The sequence below is a fragment of the Heterodontus francisci genome, chromosome 18 (assembly GCF_036365525.1).
Source record: "Heterodontus francisci isolate sHetFra1 chromosome 18, sHetFra1.hap1, whole genome shotgun sequence".
Lineage (NCBI taxonomy): Eukaryota > Metazoa > Chordata > Chondrichthyes > Heterodontiformes > Heterodontidae > Heterodontus > Heterodontus francisci.
In genome coordinates this window covers 77,329,803-77,349,861 of record NC_090388.1, presented here as the reverse complement: position 1 = coordinate 77,349,861, position 20,059 = coordinate 77,329,803, and the positions used below count along the sequence as shown (strand labels likewise).

At 44.0% G+C, this 20,059-nt stretch overlaps 1 protein-coding gene across 5 annotated transcripts in view; it reads left to right on the top strand.

Moving 5' to 3' along the window:
• Window positions 1-20,059, top strand: part of svopl (SVOP-like) — a 154,002-nt gene that overhangs the window by 125,299 nt on the left and 8,644 nt on the right. For all 5 annotated transcript variants that reach the window (XM_068051046.1, XM_068051051.1, XM_068051049.1 and 2 more), the window contains 2 exons: window positions 3,294-3,405; window positions 5,015-5,096. In XM_068051046.1, the coding sequence (XP_067907147.1) occupies window positions 3,294-3,405; window positions 5,015-5,096 (194 nt within the window). The remainder of the gene's footprint in view (window positions 1-3,293; window positions 3,406-5,014; window positions 5,097-20,059) is intronic.

Here is a 20,059-nt window from a genome sequence, read left to right as displayed (position 1 = left end):
TGAAGTGGTTTACATACAGAGCAAGTAACAAACGACATCAGATGCATTATCCAGAGCTACTGTTGACCATGCTACACAACAGGATTTTAACTTTATTAATGAGCTTGAGTCATATTCTCAGTTCACTGCGTCATAAGGGCAGGCAAGCTCAAAAAAGCTCCAAGAAATTCATCATACTCAGGTGCAAGATGAAGAATGCATCCGTATCCGCCAATATTGAAAGCATGGCTGGTCACAGCAGTGTTCCAGTGGTAAGAGGATGAAAATCTTCTTTGAACACAGAAGACACTTTACTATTGTGGTTGATTTGCTCACATATGACAAGAGGCTGGTGATTCCAGAGTCACTCCGAGTAGACAACTTGGAGAAAATACACCAGGGCCACATGGGTATAATAAAGTGTAGAGCATGGACTTAGGCATCTGTGTGGTGGCCAGGAATATCGAGAGATATAGAGAAAATGATTTCTAATTGCCAAGTATGCACCGTGCACAGATAGGATCAGAAGGAACCTCTTGTCTTGAACCAATTCCCAATCAGACCATGGGAACGTCTGATGGATCTATTCATGTTTAATGGAAAATCCTATCTGATCGGCATCGACTACTTTTCAAGGTGGATCGAGGGCAAATGTTTCTATGCAACGACAACTGAGACAGTCATTCAAGTGTTACAAGAAATCTTTGCAAGACATGGTATACCTGACCAGATAGTTTCCGATAATGGAGCATAATTTGCAAATGACTACTTCACGCACTCTGTGGAAAACTGTGGATTTGTACATCTTACCAGTTCCTCTAGATATCCACAACCTAATGGTGAAGCTGAGAGAGGAGTCAGAACTATCGAAGCAGTAATCATCCAGAGAGATGAGAATCAACAGCGATCTTATTTAGTACATAATTCAGAAGGTACTATAAGAAGAAACAGGAGGAATTGTATTTCTATTCATCAAAGACATCAATCAGTTATACATTTGGATGAGCCAGATGTTGAACCTGAAATTCAGAAAACATCGGATACTACAAACCCCAATGAAGGTGGTCCAAGTTGAGAAACAAGAGTTCAGAGAAAGACTACTGATCTTCTGTCTGACAACAACATGATCAGGGAGAGTTCTGAAGCCTCCTGACAGATTGAATCTGTGATGTCAGAGACATGGGGGGGGGGAGGGTGGTGGGGAAGATGGGGTAGTATGTACAAATAAAAATGTGAATGTATAAATATAAGTGAATGTCTAACTATATATGGATAAAGAATTGGGGGGGGGGGGGGGGGTGGTGGCGGTGATGTAGTATAAGGGTCTGAAAGGGTTAATGATTGAGACAGTGTAAGGAATACCTCCCACCATGATGATGTAAGAGATCACATGTGAGATGTGCAGTGTGGTTTCAGAGGAGTTACACAGAGTGGTGTGAAGCTGTGCATAGTTAGAATGTAATAAAGAGTTAATCTGCAAAGTATTGAAGACTCAGTAATCTCTCTCAGCTGAACTAACTTAGTATATTAAGGTGGCAGCAGACAAACCAAACATACAAGCCATCCTGTGGTCTTACTTTCTTGGTTTAGTTTGAAGTAACCTGCTTAGTTTACCTCATCAACACCAGTTAATGTTCATAGACCATGGTGACCCTTAAATCTTCTCCCTTGACGGTAAAGCTAAAACTTCTCTAACCTTTCCTGACAGCACATTTGCTTTGAACTTAGAGTCGGTCTTGTTGCTCTTTAAACGCCCTTTCTAATGCATTGAATACTTATCATGGTGTGGCCAACAGAATTGGATACTGCACTGACACTGTGTTCGTTCAATATAAGTCATGTGTCAGGGCTAACTCAAAGGTGTAGTGGACTGAGATGATTTCATCAACCAACACATAAAACAGATGATCTGGTAACTTATTTTGTTGCTGTTTGTGGGAGCTGGCAGTGTGCAAACTGGATGATGCGTTTCCATGCATAAAAACAGTTTTTCATCAACACTACCATTACAGTGTGAGACAATCAAGCTATCAGGATATTGTAAAACTAACTGATATTTCCTGGTACATTTGAATTTGCTGTGAACTCCAGGCTAGGTGGGGATTCTCAGTCACAGCATGCCACATCACTCCATGATGCCACACGCCAAGGAATGGCCCTCCAACAGGAAGTTGCAAGGACTGACATAGCTTCCTTTGGAGAAAATTTGGAACGGAGACATGGCCTTAATCAGAAAATTCTGAGCAGCAATTGCAGGACTTTGGGAAATGACTACAATCTTTTATCAGCACTTTAAGATGTCAGCCTTGACACTGTGGTAGCAGCCACACCTCTGACCCTATAGATTGTGGGTTCAGGTCCCACTCTAGAAACCTGAGCACAAGATCGAAGATGACTCTCAAGTGCTACTACTAAGGGAGTACTGCACTGTGGATGAAACATTGAAATTTCAGGTGGATGTAAAAGATCCCACAGTGCTATTTTGAAAAAGAGCAAGAGAGTTTTCCTTGTGTTCTGGTCCATACATATCCCTCTACTAATGCCATACATATATGATCTGGTCATTTATTTCATTACTATTTGTGGCAACTTGCTGTACGTACATTGGCTGCTGTGTTTCTTAGATTACAACAGTGACTACGCTTCAAAAGTTCTTCACTGGCCATAATGCACTTTGGGTTAATATTGAGGTCATGAAATATACAAATACAAATCCTTTCTTAAGGTCCCAAATCCACTATAAATAACTCTTAGAAAAATCTCTTTTCAGTGGCAGTCTTCCAGTAGTTTACATGTCAACTAGATTTTCCAGTGGGAGTTACTTTAAAACTGATGCTTACCTGGTTAAAGTAAATGGGTTAAAGCAATGCCTAGCAGAAAATCTAGGTTTATTGAATAATGATTCTTAAGAATTAGCTTATCTTAAGCAGCAAGCTGCATCGTATTTTTTCAAAGAAAAAATCTCTTTTCAGGTGGTTGTTGTAAATGATATAACCATTTGCAGGTGCTATAGGATCAGGTGATGTGATGTCCTCCATCCTTGAATAGCCTGACATCAGTCACTGTCCACATGATGAATGGCAACATGGGTGAGGAGGTCTATCTCATGGAGAAAATGGAGGAAGGCAATAGATTGTACTCAACTAATTCCTCATTCGAGGAGCACAAACTTAACATTTAATTTTAGTTGTTTTATCAGGAGTTTAATTCATTTGCAATCTCCTCTGCTGATTGTTTTCCCCTCAAGTCTTGCACGCAGTTTGAACTGAATGATTCCCGTCCTTATCTTTTGATTGAAATGTCTTTTCTTTCAGTTATTCCATTCAGTCCTTTCATCATTGAGACACTGGGAAGACGTCACAGTTTGGCATTAACCCTGGGGGCTTCTGGCATTTTCTTTCTCTTCCTCAACTTCTGCAGCAGCAGGTAGGATGTCTTTTGGCTACAGGTTATGAAAAATCATCCCTTGATTGTTGCAGGAATATCCATCAACAATCTGTACACAAAACAATATCACAAAAATGTCCCCATGCTTCATGGATCTTCCAGGTACTCATCCCTTCACCCACTTAGTTCCACTGCACGCTGCCTGCTTCTCCATTTCCACGTTCTCCATTGTCCATTCGGGAAAATGAATTTTCTGCTGGAGACTGAACGGTTGATTTGTAATTTTCATTGTTTAATTTTGTCTTGCTTTCTGCTGTTATAACAAATATTAAGTAAACCAATGACTGGCACAGGGTGAGGTGTGGTTGTAGCATTGTGATTGGATTGCTGGCCTTCATATGTTTTACAAACTCGATGCAGTGACTTTAAGATAATTTACTAGGATGAGGGCAATCATTCAGAAAGATGACAGAGACATACTGCTGATCTGAAGGCAGAGTTATACTGCCTCTCAGATGTGGATATGCACTCTATATCACTGTAAAAGTGCCAGTATAGCTGCAGCCCGAGATGTTTGTTGCACAAGTGATATCAATACATCAGTAGTTTATTTTGTATAATGTATACTGCTTACAAACCATTCTTCAAGGAGACAGGACAGCCTTGCAGGGGTGGAGAGTGTGAAGGGGAAAGTGCAATCCCAACAGCTTCCTTTAGAAACGCGCTTATTTCCGTACTCAAATTGTGTTCCTATGATTCGTGATTTTATCAGCTTTGCCTTCCCAGTTCAGAATTTTCCTTTCTGATAACAAACCACTTACCCTAAATATCATCAGGAAAAGGAATGAATCCTTCTGTGGCTGCATGTATTTTAGTGTCATTTGATGTGCTGTTAAAACTTCCAAGTGGATCAATATATGGCTTGTGATTGTCAGCCGTGGCTCAGTGGTAGCATTCTCACCACTTGAGTCCAGGAAAGTTTTGGGTTCAAGCCCTGCTCTAGAGCTTTGAGGATGTAACCTAGGGTGACACTCCAGTGCTGTACTGAGGGAATGTTGTATTGTTGGAGGTGCCATCTTTCAGATGAGATGTTAATCTGAGACTCAAGAATGTGCCATGCAGGTGAGAATTAGATCACACTCCTTAAAATATTTAAAGTGCTCTTGGTAAAAAGGCTTCCCCCCACTATAAACCTTCAAATTTTTAAAAGGTGTACACTTGGCCCTGTGCTAGTGCTCTTCTGAGCTGGCAGAACATGGATTCTAAGATTGAGCAGATAACTTAGACTGATACTTCAGTGCAGTGCTGAGGGAATGCTGCAGCAAGAGGTGCCGTCTTTCAGATGAGCCATTAAACCGAGGACCTCTCAGGTAGATGTAAAAAATTCCATGACACTGTTTGAAGATGAGCAGGAGAGTTCTCACCAGTCTCCTGACTTTTTTTTATTAATTCCTCAATCAGCATCACTAAAAACTAATGATCTGGTCATTATCACATTGCTTATTGTGGGACCTTGCTGAGTGCAAATTAGCTGCTGTGTTTTCTACATTACAATAATAACTATATGCTTAGTGGCTGTAAAGCACTTAGGGACATCCTGAGATTGTGAAAGACCCTATGTAAATACAAATCTTTCTTTCTTTCCTAGGGCTGTTTTGACCACTTTACTTTTTGTTCTCCGAGCCCTTGTGTCTGCTAACTTCACCATCATCTACATCTACACTGCAGAGGTAGGTGGGCTACAGTGAACACCATTGTAAATACAAATGGAGAACCGGACCCTGCTGGTGAAGGCATCACTGTTATCTCTGCTAAAATGGGAAACAACATCCTGGGGGAATACTCTTCTGTTCCAAGCACTTTTCCATTGTATATTGAAAAAATATACTGCTGTAAAACTAGTCTTTTATATGCAGTTTAATTATTTCTCCCATGTTAGTGCTGATGATGAAGCAACTCTGGAGTGGCTCCATTGGACGCAATGGGGCTCAGACCTTAGAGCAGGCTGAAAGCTGAGCTGAGTTCCATGAATAGGCAGCCTGGCGGTTATGGTACTGGACTAGCCAACTGGAGGGGTGAGAGTTCAAATCTAACCATGGCAAACTCTGTAGTAGAATTCAGTATCTTTGTTAAGTGGTGGGCTAGCACCTGAAAATGTCCTTTGCGGAAGCTCATAGAATGGTTACAGTGCAGAAGGAGGCCATTCGGCCCATTGTGTTTGCACCGGCTCTCTGAGCAATTCACTTAGTGCCGTTTCCCTGCCTTCTCCCCATAACCCTGAACATTTTTCCTTTTCAGTTAACATTTCTAATTCTCTTTTGAATGCTTCAGTTGAACCTGCTCCCACCACACACTCGGGCAGTGCATTCCAGACCTTAACTACTCACTGCGTGAAAAAAGTTTTTCCTCATGTCACTTTTGCTTCTTTTAACAATTACTTTAAATCTCCTTTCATTCTCGACCCTTTCATCAGTGGGAGTAGTTTTTCCCTAACTGCTCTGTCCAAACCGCTCATGATTTTGAATACCTCTATCAAATCACCTCTCCGCTTTCTTTTCTCCAAGGAAAATTCCTAACTTCTCCAAGCTATCTTCATACCTGAAGATCCTTATCCCTGGAACCATTTTCATGAATCTATTCTGCACTTTTTCCAATGCCTTCACATCCTTTCTAAAGTGCATCACCCTGAACTGGATGCAGTACTCCAGCTGAGGCTGAACTAGTGTCTTATACAAGTTCAACATAACCTCCTTACTCTTGTACTCTATGCCCCATTAATAAAGCCCACACCTGTCACCCCTAACAAGACTGGTCTATACGTGACTTCAATTCCACCCAATGTGGTTGAGTTTTAATTCCCAATAGGCAATTAAAAATGTTCCTTGCTCTATACCTGAAAAGGAAAAATTTGCAGAGCTTTGGGGAAAGAGTAGGGAACTGGGACTATTTGGATATCTCAAAGTCAGTACAGGCATGATGGGCCCAATGGCCTCCTTCTTGCTGTAAGATTCTATGCACTGCAGGAACTGACACTACTGACAAGGTATGCTGTAGTAACATGGTGCTCTGGGGGTCGGCAACTCAACTGCGTTGTTTTCCCTTAAGCTGCTCTGGATGATATCCCACAGCAGTCTCAAAGTGAGGAGACCTGACACTGTATATTTCTGGTGATGGGAGGGAAATTTGGCTGCTATTTTTGTGGCTGTATGTCTTTTTTCAACATGAAACGGGGGAGTTTCCTTGAGCAAAAAAAAAATTTCCTTCCCCTTTAATTAATTGATGTAATTAGTTATCGGCACAGACTCGGTGGGCCGAAGGGCCTGTTTCAGTGCTGTATCTCTAATAATAATAAAATAAAAATAATTATCCAGGAAATTATGGTTTCAGTAAAGTGCTGAGGAAAGCACTCAGTTTGTGTATCTATTTTGCAATGCTGATTTTAGCCACTGAACAATCCAAGCAACATAAGGCAAATTTTGAACAGAGATGGAGGAGAACGGTAGAATGGACAGCTAGCTCCAAGGAATAGATGGAGGTTCTTCTTGACCTGGTTCCTCTCATGGATGCTGTGAAGTGCCTCAAGCAAAGTTAGCTGCAAATGGATATTAATGAAATGGGGAATAGACTAAGAACGTGACAGATGGAACTCAATGTCAATAAGTATGGGATGATGCATTTTGGTAAATAAATAACAGCAATAATTATTCTCTGAATGGAAGTAGCCTCAGTGCTGTGGAAGAGCAGAGGGAATAGTGGCTATAGGTTCACAGAACATTAAAGGCAGCACCTCAGGTTGATAAGGCCATTAAGACTCCATGTTAGTGGAGTTCTAGGCTTTATTACAAGAAGCATTGTCTGTAAAAGCCATGAGGAAATGTTGAACCCATATCAAACCTGAATAAGACCGCAGATAGAGTACTGTGTACAATAATGGGCTACACACAGTGGGAAAGATATCAAAGCCTTAGAGGGAAAACAATATAGATTCACTAGGATGCTGCCTGAAAAGAGCAAATACAGAGAAAGACATAACAGTTGTGTCTTTTTTCAGTGGAACAACAGATTATGGGGTGATAAGATCACAGCGTTTAAAATTATAAAAAGGATAGGACAGGGTAAATAGATGCATATTGTTTCCAGTAAAGGGTCTCGAATGAGGGGCCCTAGATAAAGGTATTAAATATCAGATTTAGAACAGAGATCAGGAAAACCTTCATACAAAGGCTTGTGAGGCTGTGAAATTCACTTCCAGGGTTAGCTGTTGAGGCAGAATCTATGTCAACATTCAAGATTAGATTGGATAGGTGGATGGATGAAAGAAAATGAAAGGATATAGGAACAGGGTGGGTAAATGTGATTAGGACTATTTGCTCAAGTGGAGGGGAAAAGCCAAACGGTCTCTTTTCATGTTGGAATTTGTATGTATTTCTATGTTCCAATATCCTGGGGTGGCTGCTGATCCCTTTTTCCCCCATCTACACCCCTCTCACATTCCTATAGTCAACCCGACCAATCTCATCCCTACTTCCATATTTGCCTTGGTACCTTGGAATTCAAGGAGTTAGAGGAAAGGAAAAAGTCAGTGGAAAAATTCTAAACAGTGCGCAATAGTTCTGCAAGGAAAATAAAATTGTTTTAAGTTGTGGTGGGAAAAATGGGAATCAACACTGAAGAATGTCGCTTCATGTTTGTGCTTTCGATTTGGCCTTTGAGAGATCTCTACAGGTGTAATTTCAAAAGTTTTCACTGCTGGTACAGAGTGCAGGTCGGGGAATCAGGACTTTAGCATTACTGGTCCATTTCAGATCGAGGTGTCCAGTGAGGCTACAGACCCAGAGGGAAGAGCTCATAATATTACCCCTTATGATGCTGTCTTCATTTGTGTCTGAGATATTTTGTTGCAGCTATCATATGGTTGGTTTGTGGAATGATTCCTGGCTTCTTAAAGCAAAAATAATCATGCTTTTTTTGTGCTGTTCTAAGTCAAGGTAAATCCGCTCTAAATTCTTGTGCTCTCAGCAGAGAGGCCTATGCAAAGAGAGTGCAGGACAGATATAAGGTTACAAATCTGTAGCTCCAATTCTACAACCCTGCTGGGAGCATGGAATCAGTGAGTTTACCTTCATACGTCAATATTGTAATGTTTAACGAAGCACAAGATGAAACTATGGTGATTGGGCATGATCATGTGCAACTTGAGAGTTGTACTTTCTGCAGTCATTAATTGTTCTATCCAGTTAAATGGCAGGAAATAGTTCTCTCTCCGAGGAAATTTTTAGTACATTTGACCTTCATCTGAATACCTGAAGTTCACTGTGTAAGGGAGCCTTTGGATTAATGAACTGAACCCAGCCCCTAGGCAATAGCTAATAAACAGTTGTGTGTTGAACTTAATTAAGTTCTTCTTGCCGACTCCTTTTTGCTATGAGTCTAACAGAGCTGGTAAGGTTGGCATGGGTACCGTTCCACCTTGTTCTTAGTTTCAAATTTAATATAGGTGTAGTTTTTATTTTGGAAACACAAGGAAAACACATGACTCTATAAAATGACTGTGTTCTTTTGTACCAATTAGATTACAACTAACCCTTTGTTTTAAGGCTGTGGTAAGTCACTGTTTAACATTGCTGCAAGGGCTGAATAAAAACTGAGATAAATTGGGACAAGGAACATTTTGATGAAAACAGAAAATGCTGGAAATACTCAGCGGGTCTGACAGCATCTATGGAGAGAGAAACAGAGTTACTGTTTCAGGCCGATGCCAAGAAGTGCTGCTAGACCAGCATCTTTCATCAACCTGAAACATTGGATTTTACCAGCCCCACCCCCCCCCCCCCACCCCCCCGCCCGATGGCGGGGGGGCCCGGAAAATGCTGCCAGGAGAGGTCCGCCATGGACCTCAACGCTGGGAAAGCCCCGCCCCATATTATCAGTGGTGGCGAGGACTCGTGGCGGCTCCCCACCCCTCAGAGACAGCACTATCATTTCAATATGTTAATTCATTAAAATTAAGGAATATTTACTTGCGTTGTCGTTCCGGCCATCCCGTTCCCATATTACGGCTGATGACTGGCACTTCTGCGCCATCCGATCTCAGACTACAGATCCGATGCAGGACACTGGTGGCAGGGGGAGGAGGGAAGTATTTCAGTGTGGGGCGGGGGGGGGGGGGGGGTGGCGGTGGCAGAGGGAAAGACTTACCTGATTGGTTAAGGGGGTGATGGGAAGGGGTAAAGGTAAAAGTGTCTGAACTTTGAGGGGGGCGGGGGGAAGGTCAGATACTCAAGGTAAGTATTTTGGGGGGAGTAAGGGGAGAGGGCAGGAATGATATGTAAGGCTATGGGAGAGGGGCTGGAAAGATTTCTGCAATTATTTTTAATAGTTTAACATGCACTGTTTCTTTAAAAATTGAAACTGCCAGTCAGGGCTCTTAGTCCTTTAAAATGGTGCCGGCACCTGTGCAGTGGCGGCGGACACGGTTGCCGGGGACGGAGCGTCCGCCCCCTCCATGCCAAGATCAGCTGTGAGCTGGAAAAGTTGAGTCCATTAACTCTGTTTGTCTTTCCATAGATGTTGTCAGACCTGCTGAGTATTTCCAGCATTTTCTGTTTTTATTTTAGAATCCCAGCAGCCACAGCATTTTGCTCTTGTAACATTTTGATAAGGTCAAGCCCCCATTTCCTCCAAAAATTTGAGCTCCCTCTTCTCCTCACAGATGAATAATGGGTCCTTGCAGAGAACAGAGAATCTAAAAATGTTATTTTGTATTTACAGCAGAGGTTTTCAAACTTCTTGTCAGACATACTGGGCCTCTTGTGTCAGCGGAGTCTTTATTGAGTGTCCTTCCTGTATTTCTTGACTCAACTGCAGCAAGACCTGGACAATATCCAGGCTTGGGCTGATAAGTGGCAAGAAACATTTGTGCCACACAAGTGCCAGGCAATGACCATCTCCAACAAGAGAGAATCTAACCATCTCCCCTTGACATTCAATGGCATTACCATCGCTGAATCTCCCACTAACAACATCCTGGGGGTTACCATTGACCAGAAATATAAATACCGTGGCTACAAGAGCAGGCCAGACGCTAGGAATCGAGCAGCGAGTAACTCACCATCTACAAGGCACAGTCAGGAGTGTGATGGAATACTCCCCACTTGCCTGGATGAGTGCAGCTCCAACAACACTCAAGAAGCTCAACACCATCCAGGACAAAGTAGCTCACTTGATTGGTACCCCATCCACAAACATTCACTCCGCGACCTCTACCACCTAGAAGGACAAGGGCAGCAGATGCATGGGAACACCAGCACCTGCCAGTTCCCCTCCAAGTCACACACCATCCTGACTTGGAACTATATAGCTGTTCCTTCACTGTCGCTGGGTGAAAATCCTGGAACTCCATTCCTAACAGCACTGTGGGTGTACCTCCCTCACATGGACTGCAGCGGTTCAAGAAGGCAGCTCACCACCACCTTCTCAAGGGCAATTAGGGATGGGCAATAAATACTGACCTAGCCATGAAGCAAATAAAAAAAATTGCATGTTACTTTTGTTGCTGCATAGCAATATAAAAGAAAGTGCTATTGCTGAAAAACTGTCATTAACGTTTAAAAACATTTTTTTTTCTTCATTTACGGAATGTGGGTGTCACTGGGAATGCTAGCATTTATTGTCCAGTGATGATTGCCCTTTTCAGAAAGTAGTTCAAAGCCAACCGTGTCACTGTGGGTCTGGCATCACATTTACGCCACACTGGGTATGGATGGCATATTTCCTTCCCTAAGGAACATTCGTGAACCAGATGGGCTTGAACTCACATCTCCTGATCATTGGAGTAAGCCTCATGATTAGTGGTCCACTAACATGTCCAAAACACTACCATACTCCAAGCAATTCCCAACCTGTCGGAACTAAGACCAACATGATACTGTTTTATTTAGCCAGATGAAATATATATAACATAAGAAATATACACTGGATGGGCAATGAGAAGATGGTGGTGTAATGGTAATGTTACTGGACTTATAATCCAGAGGCTCAGGTTAATGCTCTGGGGGCAGGGGTTCAAATCCTACCATGGCAACTGGTGGAATTTAAATTCAATTAATGAATACATTCAATTAATAAAAATATGGGATTGAAAGCTAGGATCAGTAATAGTGCCATGCAACAATGATCTGACTTATTAATGCCTTTTAGGGAAGGAAATCTGCTGTCCTTGTCTGGTATAGAGTCATTTATGGCAGAGAAGGAGGCCATTCGGCTCATCTAGTCAATGCTGGCTCTCCACAGAGCTATCCAGTCATTCTCTCTCTCTCACTTGATCCGCATTGCCCTGAAGTCTATTACTCTCAAGTGGGCATCCAACTTTCTCTTGAAGTCATTGATTATCTCTGCTTCCATCACCCTTGTGGGCAGCGAGTTCCAGGTCATTACCACCCGCTGTGTAAAAACGTTCTTCCTCATATTTCTCCTGCCCAAAACCTTCAATCTGTGTCCCTTAGTCCTTATCCCATTGGTTAATGGGAGTATATTTTCCTTGTATAACTTATCTAAGCCTGTCATAGTCTTGTACACTTCTATTAAATCTCCCCTCAATCTCCTTTGTTCTAAGAAGAACACACCCAGCTTTTCCAACCTAGCCTTGTAACTAAAATCCTCCATCCATGGAACCATTCTGCTAAATCTCCTCTGCACCCTCTCAAAAACCCTCTCATCCTTCCTGAGGTGTGGTGACCAGAACTGGACACAATAGTCCAGTTGGGGCCTAACCAGAGCTTTATAAAGGTTCAGCATAACCTCCCTGCTTTTGTACTCAATGCCTCTATTTATGAATACATATGGAGATCCCATATGCTTTACCAACCACTCTCTCAATATGTCCTGCAACCTTCAAAGATTCATGCACATGCACCCCCAGATCCCTCTGTTCCTGCACACTCTTTAGAACTGTGCCATTACGTATATATTGCCTCTCCCTATTCCTTCTGCCAAAATGCATCACCTCACACTTGTCAGTATTAAATTCCACCTGCCACCTGTCTGCCCATTTTGCTTGCCCAGGGTGGTCCAACATACGGCCCTCCAAAGGTTTCCATCCGGCCCGTGGGTGTAAACTGTAACCAGGGCAGTTCCTCATCCTCGCCAGGGCTCTGTGACTGGAAATGGGAAATTTTCCTTTGTCATCTTGCAGAGCAGCCTTTTTAAAAACATCATCTGAGTTTCACAGCTGACAGCTGTTGAAGCAGGAACGCGCTTCCCAACTTTGACAGATTCGGGGCTTTCCCACTATTTTTAAAAGCCTGCCGGAAAACTCCGATGTTGGGAAGCACTATCCTGCTTCAGCAGTTGCCAGCTGTGAAACTCAGAGTGATGATTTTCAGCAGACTGATCAACCAGTGGTTAGCACCGCAGCTTCACAGCTCCAGCGACCCGGGTTCAATTCTGGGTACTGTCTGTGTGGAGTTTGCAAGTTCTCCCTGTGTCTGCGTGGGTTTCCTCCGGGTGCTCCGGTTTCCTCCCACAGCCAAAAGACTTGCAAGTTGATAGGTAAATTGGCCATTATAAATTGCCCCTAGTATAGGTAGGTGGTAGGGAACTATAGGGACAGGTGAGGACGTGGTAGGAATATGGGATTAGCGTAGGGTTAGTATAAATGGGTGGTTAATGGTTGGCACAGACTCGGTGGGCCGAAGGGCCTGTTTCAGTGCTGTATCTCCAAATCTAAAATCTAAAATCTAAACCACAAAGCTGCTGTGCTGTGTGTTCCCGCTCAGTGCAACTGTCAGAGAGAGGGAGAAAGGGAGGGGATAGAGGGGACAAACGGGGGGAAGAGAGAGAGAGGGGAGAGGGAGGGAGAGGGGAAACGGAGGGAGAGGGAGGGAGAGGGGAAACGGAGGGAGATGGAGGGAGAGGGGAAACGGAGGGAGAGGGGAGAGGGGAGGGAGGGGGAGGGGGAAACAGAGGGAGAGGGAGGGGAAACAGAGAGCGAGCGAGAGGGGAAACAGGGAGGGAGGGGAAACGGAGGGGGAGGGGAAACGGAGAGGAAGGGGAAGCAGAGGGAGAGGGCGAGAGGGGGAAGCAGAGGGAGAGGGGAAACAGAGAGTGAGAGGGTGGGGGAGTGGGGAAACAGAGAGCGAGAGGGTGGGGGAGTGGGGAAACAGAGAGAGAGAGGAGGGGAATCAGAGAGAGAGGGGGGAAACAGAAAGAGGGGGAATAAAGAAAAGGCAGGAAGCAGAAAGGGGGGGGACCGAGGGAGAGGGGGGAAACAGAGAAACATAGCGGGGTGGGAACAAAGATAGAGGGAAACAGAGAGATGGGGGAAACTCAGAGCTAGAGAGGAATGGAGGGGAGGAAACAAAGTGAGAGAGGGGGGAAACAGAGAGAAGGGGCCAGAGGGAGAGAGGGGGGAACAGAGAGAGGGAGAGAGGGGGGAAACAGAGAGAGAGAGGGGGGGAAACTGAGAAACATAGAGGGGTGGGAACAAAGAGATAGAGGGAAACCGAGAGATGGGGGAAACTCAGAGCTAGAGGGGAATGGGGGGGGGGGGGGGGAGAGGAAACAAAGAGAGAAAGGGGGGAACAAAGAGAGAGGGGTAACAGAGAAAGAGGTGGGAGCAGAGAAAGGATGGGAAACTGAGTGAGAGAGGGAAGAACAGAAAGAGGAAGAACATAAAGAGGGAAAACAGCGAGCGGGGAGACAGAGACGGGGGGATTGGGGGGGGGGCAGGAAACACAGTGAGCAAGGATGACAGAGAGAGGGGGGAACAACACAGAGAGGGGGGGGGAACACAGGAAGAGTGAGAGACAGAGAGTGAGATCAAGATCACTCCTGACAGATGGAGATCTATCCAGAATACTCTGCATCGCTATATCAACTGATTGGGCAGAAATTGACTGCTTATGCAAGCAAAAACAATGCCAGGTATGCCAATAAATCAGTTTTCAATATAGTGACGAGAAAGTAAGTCAACAAATTAGTCTTCTCATTCAAAGCTTCTTCCCAAAAATGCACATTTGTTGTTGTTTTTATGAGTAAGATAAATTTTTAATGCCTGTATCTTTCGAAATCTGCTCACCAGCCCCCTGGGTTGAGCAAAAATCATAATGCAGCTCTCCGCCCGAAAAGGTTGGACAATCCAGTGCTAGTCCATCTATGTCCTGTTGCAGACAGTTCATATCATCATCACTGTTTGCCACATCTCCAAGTTTGGTGTCATTGACAAATTTTGAGATACTATGCTGTATTCCAAGATCCAAGTCATTTATCTATAACAAAAAAAAAATGATCCTAGCATTGACCCTTGGGGAACACCACTATCTACCATACTCCAGTCTGAAAAACAAACATTTACTATAGCTCACTGTTTTCTGTCCTTAATCCAATTTTTTTTTTTTATCCAATTGGGCACTGTCCCTCCTATTCCATGAGCCTCAATTTTGTTAACCAGCATTTTATGTGATACCTTGTCAAATGCTTTCTTAAAATCCATCCACCACATTCCCTTCATCAACCTTCTCTATTACTTCATCAAAAAATTCAATTAGTTTAGTCAAGCACAATCTGCCTTTTACAAGTCTGTGCTGGCTATCCTTAATTAACTTTAATTTCTCCAAGTGTCTGTTGATTTTTTTTCCCCTGATAATTGTTTCTAAAATCTTACCCACCACTGATGTTAAACTAACTGGCCTGTAGTTGCTAGGACTGCCCTTACACCCTTTCTTGAATATGGGTGCCACATTTGCCACTCTCCAATCCTCGGGCTTCTCCACCATATCTAAGGAAGATTATGGCAAGCCCCTCCACTATCTCCATCCCACATCCTTTAGCAAACTGGGATGCAAGCTATCTGGACCAGGTGACTTAGCTACCTTAAGCATAGCCAGCCTTTTTAGTACCTTCCCCCTCAACTTTTACTCTATCCATTTCCTCTACTCTCTCTGCTTCTACTGATATTTTGTCACTAGTGTCCACTTCCTTAGTGAACACTAGTACAAAGTAGTCATTAAGTATGTTAGCCTTGTCCTGTGCCTCCAGGCATATATTACCAATTTTGTTCCGAATAGGTCTCACCCCACCTCTTACTACTCACTTATTTACATGCTGGCAGAAGATCTTTGGGTTCCCTTCTATGTTGACTGTTTTTGCCAGTCTTATTTGCCTCTTCACCTCACCTCTCAAGTTATTGTATGTGGCCTGGTTCTCGCTTGAAGAGTTCACCTGACATGCATCATACACCATCTTCTTTTGTTTCATCATCATCTCTATCTCCCTCGTTATCCAAGGAGCCCTGTTTTTGGTTCCCCTACCTTTCGCCCTCCTTGAAATATTCCTAGCCTGCACCTGAAGCATCTCTTCCTTAAAGATAACCCATTGTTCTGATACAGCTCTTTCTGTCAGTCCTTGGTTCTATTCTACCCTGGCTACCCTTCCCTTCTCATCATGTTGAAATTATGCTTCTTCCAATCAGGACATTGTCTTATTTTGTTCCTTTCTTTCCTTCATTACTAGTCTAAACCTTATGATAATATTCCCCAAGTTGCGCACAATTGGTCTGCTTGGCCCACCTCATTTCCCAGCACCAGATCCAGTACTGTCTCTTTTCTAGTTAGGCTGAGAACATACTGATCAAGGAAGATCTCCTGAACACATTTCAGAAATCCCTCCCCCTCTTACCCTTTACTCTAAAATTATCCCAATTGATATTTGGGTAATTGAAGTCCCCCAATATCACCATTCAATAGTTTTTGTACATGGCTGTGATTTTTCTGCAGATTTGCTCCTCCATCTCTTTCTCACTTTTTGGAGGCCTATAGAATACTCCTAGTAACATGAACTCTAATCAAATGGATTCTGTGCTTGCCCATTCAAGGACATCCTCTGTTTCCAACACTACAATATCTTCGCGAGTCAGTACTGCCACCCCACCTCCCTTTTTTCCTTCTCTATCTTTTCTGAACACTTTATATAAGCCTACATGTGACTCCAGACCCACAGCAACGTGGTTGACTTTTAACTGCCCTCTGAAATTGCCTATCAAACCACTTAGCTATACCAAACTGCTACAGAAAAGTCAAAAAGGAATAAAACTGGACAGACATCTGGCATTGACTTAGGCATTGGGAATGACAATGGCACACCCAACCCTGCAAAGTCCTCCTTACTAACACCTGAGGGCTTCTGCCAAAATTGGGAGAGCTGCCCACAGACTAGTCAAGCAACAGTCTGACATAGTCATACTCAGAATTATATCTTACTGGCAGTGTCCCAGACACCACCATCACCATCCCTGGGCATGTCCTGTCCCACTGGCAGGACAGACCCAGCAAAGGTGGGGGGACAATGGTACACAGCCAGAAGGGAGTAGCCCAATTGACTCCAGACCTTATGAAGTCTCATGGCATCAGGTCAAACATGGGCAAGGAAGCCTCCAACTGATTACCACCTACCACCCTCCCTCAGCTGATGAATCAGTACTCCTCCATGTTGAAAATCACTTGGAGGAAGCAAGGGCACAGAATATACTCTGGGGGGGGGGGCGGACTTCAGTGTCCATCACCAAGAATGGTTTGGTAGCACCACTACTGACTGAGCTGGCCTAGACCTGAAGGACATATCTGCCAGACTGGGCCTATGGCAGGTGGTGAGGGAACCAACAAGAGGAAAAACCTACTTGACCTTGTCCTCACCAATCTACCTGTTGCAGATGCATCTGTGCCTGACAGTAGTAGGAGTGACCACCACACAGTTGTTGTGAAGACGGAATCCCATTTTCACATTGAGGATACCCTCCATCATGTTGTGTGGCACTACCACCATACTAAATGGGATAGATTTCGAACAGATCTAGCAACTCAAAACTGGGCATCCATGACGTGCTGTGGGTTATCAACAGCAGCATAATTGTGTTCAACCGCAATCTGTAACCTCATGGCCTGGCATATCCCCCACTCTACCATTACCATCAAGCCAAGGGATCAATCCTCATTCACTAAAGAGTGCAGAAGTGCATGCCAGGAGCAGCACCGGGCATACCTAAAAAATGAGGTGTCAACCTGGTGAAGCTACAGCACAGGACTTCCTGCATGCTAAACAGTGGAAGGAGCATGCCATAGACAGAGCTAAAAGTCCCACAACCAAATGAGCAGATCACAGCTCTGCAGTCCTACTACATCCAGTCATGAATGTGGGTGGACAATTAAGCAACTAACAGGAGGAGGAGGAGGAGGAGGCTCCACAAATATCCCCATCCTCAATGATGGGGGAGCCCAGCACATCAGTGCAAAAGACAAGGCTGAAGCACTTGCAACAATTTTCAGACAGATGTGCCGAGTGGATCATCCATTCTGGCCTTTTCCTGAGGTTCCCAGCATCACTGATGCCAGTCTTCAGCCAATTCAATTCACTCCACATGATATTAAGAAATGGCTGAAGGCACTGGATACTGCAAAGGCTGTGGGCCCTGACAACATTCCAGCAATAGTACTGAAGACCTGTTAACCAGAACTAGCCGCACCCCTAGTCAAGCTGTTCCAGTACAGCTACAACACTGGTATCTACCTGGCAATGTGGAAAATTACCCAGGTATGTCCTATTCATATAAAGCAGGACAAATCCAATTCAGCCAACTACCGTCCCAGCAGCCTCCTACCGATTATCAGCCAAGGGATGAAGGTGTCATAGAAACATAGAAAATAGGAGCAGGAGTAGGCCATGCGGCCCTTCGAGCCTGCTCCGCCATTCATTATGATCGTGGCTGATCATCCAACTCAGTAACCAGTTCCTGCTTTTCCCCCATATTCTTTGATCCCTTTCGCCCCAAGAGCTATATCTAACTCCTTCTTGAAAACATAGAATGTTTTGGCCTCAACTGCTTTCTGTGGTAGCGAATTCCACAGGTTCACCACTCTCTGGGTGAAGAAATTTCTCCTCATTTCAGTCCTGAAAGGTTTACTCCGTATCCTTAGACTATGACCCCTGGTTCTGGATTCCCCCACTATCAGGAACATCCTTCCTGCATCTACCCTGTCAAGTCCTGTTAGAATTTTATAGGTTTCTATGAGATCCCCCCTCACTCTTCTGAACTCCAGCGAATATAATCCTAACCGACTTAATTTCTCCTCATACGTCAGTCCCGCCATCCCAGGAATCAGTCTGGTAAATCTTCGCTGCACTCCCTCTATAGCAAGAACATCCTTCCTCAGATAAGGAGACCAAAACTGCACACAATATTCCAGGTGTGGCGTCACCAAGGCCCTGTATATTTACAGCAAAACATCCCTGCTCCTGTACTCTAATCCTCTCGCTATGAAGGCCAATATACCATTTGCCCTTTTTTACCGCCTGTTGCACCTGCATGCTTACCTTTAGCGACTGGTGTACGAGAACACCCAGGTCTCGTTGTATATTCCCCTCTCTCAGTTTATAGCTGTTCAGATAATCTGCCTTCCTGTTTTTGCTACCAAAGTGGATAACCTCACATTTATCCACATTATACTGCATCTGCCATGCATTTGTCCACTCACTCAACTTGTCCAAATCACCTGAAACCTCTCTGCATCCTCACAACTCACCCTCCTACCCAGTTTTGTGTCATCTGCAAATTTGGAGATATTACATTTAGTTCCCCCATCTAAATCATTAATATATATTGTGAATAGCTGGGGTCCTAGCACCGATCCCTGTGGTACCCCACTAGTCACTGCCTGCCATTCGGAAAAAGACCCGTTTATTCCTACTCTTTGTTTCCTGTCTGCCAACCAATTTTCTATCCATTGCAATACACTACCCCAATTCCATGCGCTTTAATTTTACACACTAACCTTTTATGTGGGACTTTGTCGAAAGCCTTCTGAAAGTCCAAATAAACCACATCCACTGGCTCCCCCTCATCAGCTCTACTAGTTACATCCTCGAAGAATTCTAGTCGATTTGTCAAACATGATTTCCCTTTCGTAAATCCATGCTGATTCTGTCCGATTCTACTCCTGTGCTACAAGTGCTCTGCTATAAAATCTTTGAGAATGGACTCTAGAATTTTCCCTACTATCGACATCAGGCTGACTAGTCTATAATTCCCTGCTTTCTCTCTACCTCCCTTTTTAAATAGTGGAGTTACATTAGCTACACCCCAATCTGTAGGAACTGTTCCAGAGTCTATAGAATCTTGGAAGATGACCACCAATGCTTCCAGTATTTCCAGGGCCAGTTCCTTAAGTACTCTGGGATGTAGATTATCGGGCCCTGGGGATTTATTCACCTTCAATCCCATCAATTTCCCCAAAACCATTTCTCTACTAATACTGATTTCCTTCAGTTCTTCCCTCTTACTTAACCCTGTGTTACGCAACATTTCTGGTATGTTATTTGTGTCCTCCTTTATGAAGACAGACCAAAGTATGCATTTAGTTGGTCAGCCATTTCTTTGTTCCCCATAAGTGGGGACAGTGCTATCAAATGGCACTTATACAGCAATAACCTGCTCACTGATGCTCAGTTTAGATTCTGCCAGGGCCGCTCAGCTCCTAACCTCATCACAGCCTTGGTTCAAACATAACAAAAGAGCTGAACTCAAGAGAGGAGGGGCGAGTGACTGCCCTTGACATCAAGGCAGCATTTGACCAAGTCTGTCATCAAGGAGCCCTAGCCAAATTGAAGTCAATGGAAATCGGGGGGCGGGGGGGGGGAACTCTCC